This window comes from Chlorella variabilis (assembly GCF_000147415.1).
Source record: "Chlorella variabilis unplaced genomic scaffold CHLNCscaffold_6, whole genome shotgun sequence".
Lineage (NCBI taxonomy): Eukaryota > Viridiplantae > Chlorophyta > Trebouxiophyceae > Chlorellales > Chlorellaceae > Chlorella > Chlorella variabilis.
The window spans coordinates 749872-754610 of record NW_005435082.1 but is presented as its reverse complement, the minus strand read 5'-3'; the positions used below and the strand labels follow the sequence as shown (position 1 = coordinate 754610).

General features: G+C 70.0%; 2 protein-coding genes across 2 annotated transcripts in view; both read left to right on the top strand.

Moving 5' to 3' along the window:
- The window catches only part of CHLNCDRAFT_51282 (hypothetical protein), a gene marked incomplete at both ends in the record, with an annotated part of 3558 nt that extends 964 nt beyond the window's left edge, over nucleotides 1–2594 (top strand). The window contains 6 exons of the mRNA XM_005849247.1: nucleotides 64–234; nucleotides 476–629; nucleotides 939–1066; nucleotides 1300–1474; nucleotides 1686–1762; nucleotides 1984–2594. Coding sequence (XP_005849309.1) covers nucleotides 64–234; nucleotides 476–629; nucleotides 939–1066; nucleotides 1300–1474; nucleotides 1686–1762; nucleotides 1984–2594 — 1316 coding nt within the window. The remainder of the gene's footprint in view (nucleotides 1–63; nucleotides 235–475; nucleotides 630–938; nucleotides 1067–1299; nucleotides 1475–1685; nucleotides 1763–1983) is intronic.
- A 351-nt stretch (nucleotides 2595–2945) lies between these two features.
- Nucleotides 2946–4102, top strand: CHLNCDRAFT_11969 (hypothetical protein; the record flags this gene model as incomplete). The annotated part of the gene is made up of 4 exons (XM_005849246.1): nucleotides 2946–3098; nucleotides 3233–3359; nucleotides 3567–3758; nucleotides 3978–4102. Coding segments are annotated over 4 exons (597 nt in total), but the record flags the coding sequence as incomplete, so codon positions are not given.
- Between the last annotated feature and the right edge of the window lie 637 nt (nucleotides 4103–4739).

Below are 4739 nucleotides of genomic sequence, written 5' to 3'. Positions count from 1 at the left end.
GTCGCCCACTTCCCCGCCGCACCACCCCACCCCACCCGCCGGCCTCCTCCCTCGGGCGCGCAGCGCAGGCCATGCTGGCATCCACGACGCGCATGCTGCGTGCCAGCTGGCGTGACGGCTTCTGCCGCGATCTGTACGCCGACTTCAACAGCCTCACCCTGGCCATCACTCTGGAGGCGCTGTTTGGGGCGCGGATGGCGGCGGGGGAGGACGCCGCGGGGCGCGGCATCACGGGTGGGCGGGGCGGGGTTTGCAGGGCGGGGTGCTTGCTGGGGTTGGCGCCAAGGTGGCGCTGGTGTGGCGCCTAGGTGGCGCCATTCGCCACGCCCGCCGCCCTCCCCTCCGCCTGCCGCGCTCGGCCGCCGCACGCGCATCCCTCCAGCTGCCCCCTGCACACGCCGACACACATATGCACACACACAAACAGTAATTACAATTTCCTCCTCCCCCTCCCCACCGCACCACCCCACCCCAGACGCCATCCGCGAGGCCTTCCGCTTCTTCGCCGCGCGGGGCGCCTCCGCGCTGGCGCTGCCCGAGTGGCTACCCACCCCCGGCAACCTGCGCTTTGCCGCCGCGGTGGCGCGCCTGGATGCTGCGGTGCTGGGCCTGATCGCGCAGCGGCGCAGGTGCGGCGTGGCGCGTGGCGTGTGTGTGGTGTGGCGGCTGGTGTGCGTGCACGTGTGTGGCTGGTGTGCGTGCACGTGGGGTGTGTTGGCGGGGCTGCGGTGTGAGCATGTGTGGCGATGGCGGCACCAGGAAAGGCACTACACCCGGCTGGTGTTGGTGTGGTGTGCATCGTGGGGCGGCGGCGCAGCGGCGGCGCACGCCATGAGCGGAGGCTGGGCGGGTCGGGCTGTGGCGGTGCGCTGGGCAAGCCAGGAGCGTGCCCCTTGCCGCAACGTGCGCCTGGCTCGCTGCCGCCTGGGCGCGTGCAGGGAGCTGGCGGCGGCGCCGCGCCCGCCTGGCGACCTGCTGGACAGCCTGCTGCTGGCTGCTGACGAGGCGGGGCAGGGCATGGGGGACCGCGCGGCTCGGGACGAAGCCATGACGCTGCTGGTGGCAGGTGGGGTGCCGGGGGCTGGTGGGTGGCAGGCTGGGTGGGGGCAGGCTTGATGGTGGCAGGCTGGCCTGGGTGGTGGTGGCAGCGGCGTGGAACGTGTGGGTGTGAGTGTGCGTGGTGGTCGTGGCGGTGGGTTTGGGGCAGGGAGGGATGGCACTGAAGTCGCAGATGCTAGGGATGCACGCACTAGTGACGCCCAAAACTTGCATGCCACCCTGCGGCCCGCACCCGTGCAGGCCAGGAGACGTCTGCCATTGTGCTGGGCTGGGCCTGCGCCTACCTGGCGCACCACCCCGAGGCGCAGGCGGCGGCGGCGGCCGAGGTGGCGGCGCGGGTGGGCGCGCGGCCCCTGCAGGCGGCGGATGCCGGGCGGCTGCCGTGGGTGGAGGCTGTGGTGCTCGAGGCGATGAGGTGGGCGGCGTGCGCCTGCTGCTGGCGCTGGGTGTGGCGGTGTTTGGTGTTGGAAGTGGCGGTTGGCAGTTGATTGTTGGGAGGGACGTCTGGGCAGTTGCTGGATGCTGCACAGCGCTGGCCATGCCTGGGCAGCCTTGCGCCTTCTGCCGCCCCGCCTGCCTTCTGCGTCTCAACAGCCGCCTCCGCCGGCGCGACCCTCCCGCCGCAGGCTGTCGCCGCCTGCCTACCTGGTGGGGCGGTGCGCGGCGGAGGCCACCAACCTGGGAGGGTACCACCTGCCGCGAGGTGAGCACTGGCATCCTCTTCCATTGCGCCGGTACCACGCTGCTGCCTGGTGTGGGTGGCGGTGGTGGTGGTGGTGGAATGGGTGCATAACTGGTGTGCGAGCATGCTGCGCAGCCTGCATCCCGCCACTGCAGCAGAGTGTTTCGCCGCTGCAGGCCTTGCAGCAGCTTCCACCTGCATGCCCCCCCACCCTTGCCCCTCTCCCCCGCCCGCACCTGCAGGCACCACGGTGCTGGTCAGCCCCCACCTGCTGCACCGCGACCCGCAGCATTGGGGCCCCGACGCCGCCGCCTTCCGCCCAGAGCGCTGGCTGGAGCTGCAGCGGGCGCAGCTGGAGCAGGGGCAGCCGGGCACGCAGCAGGGCGTGGGCGGCTCCCAGCAGCCGCCGGCGGGCTGCCCCCACGCAGCGGCGGCCGGCAACGGCGGCAGCGGTGGGGGAGGAGGGGTCAGTGGTGGCGGCGAGCTGGGCGGCAGCGGCATGGCTTTCCTCACCGGCATGGGCCCCCACGGCGCCTACATCCCCTTTGGCGCCGGCCAGCGCAACTGCATCGGCACAGGCGAGGCCTTGCGTGGAGAGTGCTTTGCGCTGGCAGGCACCGCTCCCCACCTGAAGCCTGCTGTTGGCCTGGAGCCTCTCACCCACACAGACCAGCCGCTCCTGCCGCCGCTCGCCCTCCCCGCAGGCTTTGCTATGCTGGAGGCGGTACTGGTGGTGGCGTCCATACTGCAGCAGTACAGGCTGGAGCCGCTGCCGGGGGCGCCCTTCCCGGCCGCCAGGCCGCAGATCACGCTGCGTCCCGACAGCGTGCGCCTGCTGCTGCGCCGGCGCTAGCGTGCGCCGCATCGGGGTTTGTTGAACGTACGAACTGAAAACAAACGAATGGATCAATGCATCGCTCCCGTCTCCCTTCCCCTAATACTTACTACTGTGCTTACTACTTAGTCCATTGTATTAATATAGATCATTGTGAATGCATGGCACCCTCAAGGGCGGCAGCTGGCGCAAAGCCTATGTGCTGGCGGCGCACAGCCGCCAGATGTGTCATGCCACAAAATTTATCCAATCCAGCAAACGGGATTTGCACTGGCAGCTAGAGACGCGTGCGCCGCCAGTGCCCTCGCCATGTGCAGCGGCCCACTCAACTCTGCCGGCGATATGGATGGAGCAGGGGAGAAGATTAGAATAGGCGTGCTGGCTCTGCAGGGCAGTTTCCGGGAGCACATGGCGCTGCTGGAGAGGTGCGGCGTGGAGGCCATAGAAGTGCGGACCAAGGAGGAGCTGGGCAGCTGCGCGGGCCTCATCATCCCAGGCGCGCGCCGCGGGCCGCGCTGCCTGGTGCAGCTCCGCCGCCGCCGCTCTGCGCTGCCGCTGCCGCCGCTGCCGCCCATGTCCTGCCCGGTCAACGCGCCACGGGTGGAAGCCAGGCTGCCAGCCCATCCCGCGCCGTCACCCCGGCTGCAGGCGGGGAGAGCACCACCATGGCGCTGGTGGCGGAGCGGTGGGGGCTCATCCCCGAGCTGCGGCAGTTTGCGGCGCAGCAGCGGCCCATCTGGGGCACCTGCGCAGGGCTGATCTTCCTGGCGGACCGAGCCTCAGGTGGGCTGTCTCGCTGGCCGGCAAGGCGGACCGGAGGTGGAGGCGGGCGGAGCAGGCAGCCGTTGAGGGCGGGGCTTGCCCAGGAGCATGCCGCTGCTGTTTGGAGCTTGCGGGCCGCCTGCTGCTTTCGGGTTGGCCCCTCCCTCCCTCCAGCCAGCCAGCCAACCCCGCAAGCTGTGCCCCGCCATCTCGCCGCCCCCGCCGCAGGCATGAAGGAGGGCGGCCAGGCGCTGCTGGGCGGTCTGGACTGCACGGTGCAGCGCAACTTCTTCGGGGCGCAGATCAACAGCTTTGAGACACAGCTGCCCGCCCCCGCCTGCCTGCCGCGGTCCGCCGACCCTTCAGAGACCTTCCGCGCCCTCTTCATCCGCGCCCCCGCCATCACAGAGACCGGGCCGGGTGCGGCATGCTGTGCTGTGCCGTGCTGTGCTGAGCTGTGCTGTGCTGCGTCGTGCTGTGCTGCGTGGTGGCCGGTGGCCTGCGGCGCTCTGGGGCGACAGCCGCTTGCCCCAGCCGGCATGCCGCTGTTTTGCTGTGGTCGGCCGTTGTGTGCCTGCCTCGCTTGTGGCGCCTCATCCCTCGCGCCGTGGTGTCTGCCTCTACCCCTGTGGAGCGCAGGTGTGGAGGTCCTAGCAGAGTACTGCCTCAGCGAGGGGGAGCGCGCGCAGCAGCAGCGGGACAGCGTGGCGGTGGCGGTACGGTCGGGACCGCTCATGGCCACAGCTTTCCACCCGGAGCTCACGCAGGCAAGGCGATGCGGGGATGGGGCTGGCACAGTTGACTTGCCGGCGGGGTGGCAGGGCGGCACCTCGCGGGCTGGCAGATGCATGCCCAAGCTGGCACAGGTTGCTGCACCGTAGCACAACCAGCTCACTGTGCTGCTGCAGGACTGCCGCTGGCACGAGCTGTTTGTGAGCATGGTGAAGCAGCAGGCGGCGGACAAGGCGGCGGCGGCAGCAGCGCCCAAGCCTGGCCCCTTTTCGAAGCTGGGCCGCGCCCCCAACCGGCCAGCCGACCTGCCGGTGTACTAGCCTGGCCTCCCTGGGGCCAGCCGGCCGGGCCTACAACAGAGCAAGCGCCAGCCAAGGCACAGCTGGGGCCGCGTGATCATCTTGCTAACCACTGGCGTTGCCACCTGCCCCCGCCCCCGCGTGCGCATTGGCAAGCGGTTGCAGCCCGAGCCTTGGGGTGCCCCGCGGCTCTTCCTCTTGTGGCCGCAAACCGGTTGCATTCCGTTTGCGTGTGCTCATTTGCATGTTGGGGATACCCATGTTTCCATTAATGATGTGCAAAAACCTTAGTGGTGCCATAGTGGTGTCATGATGGCCCATTGTAATCATTGCGCCCCATAGTGGAGAGGTGGGGGGGGGGGGGGGGCGC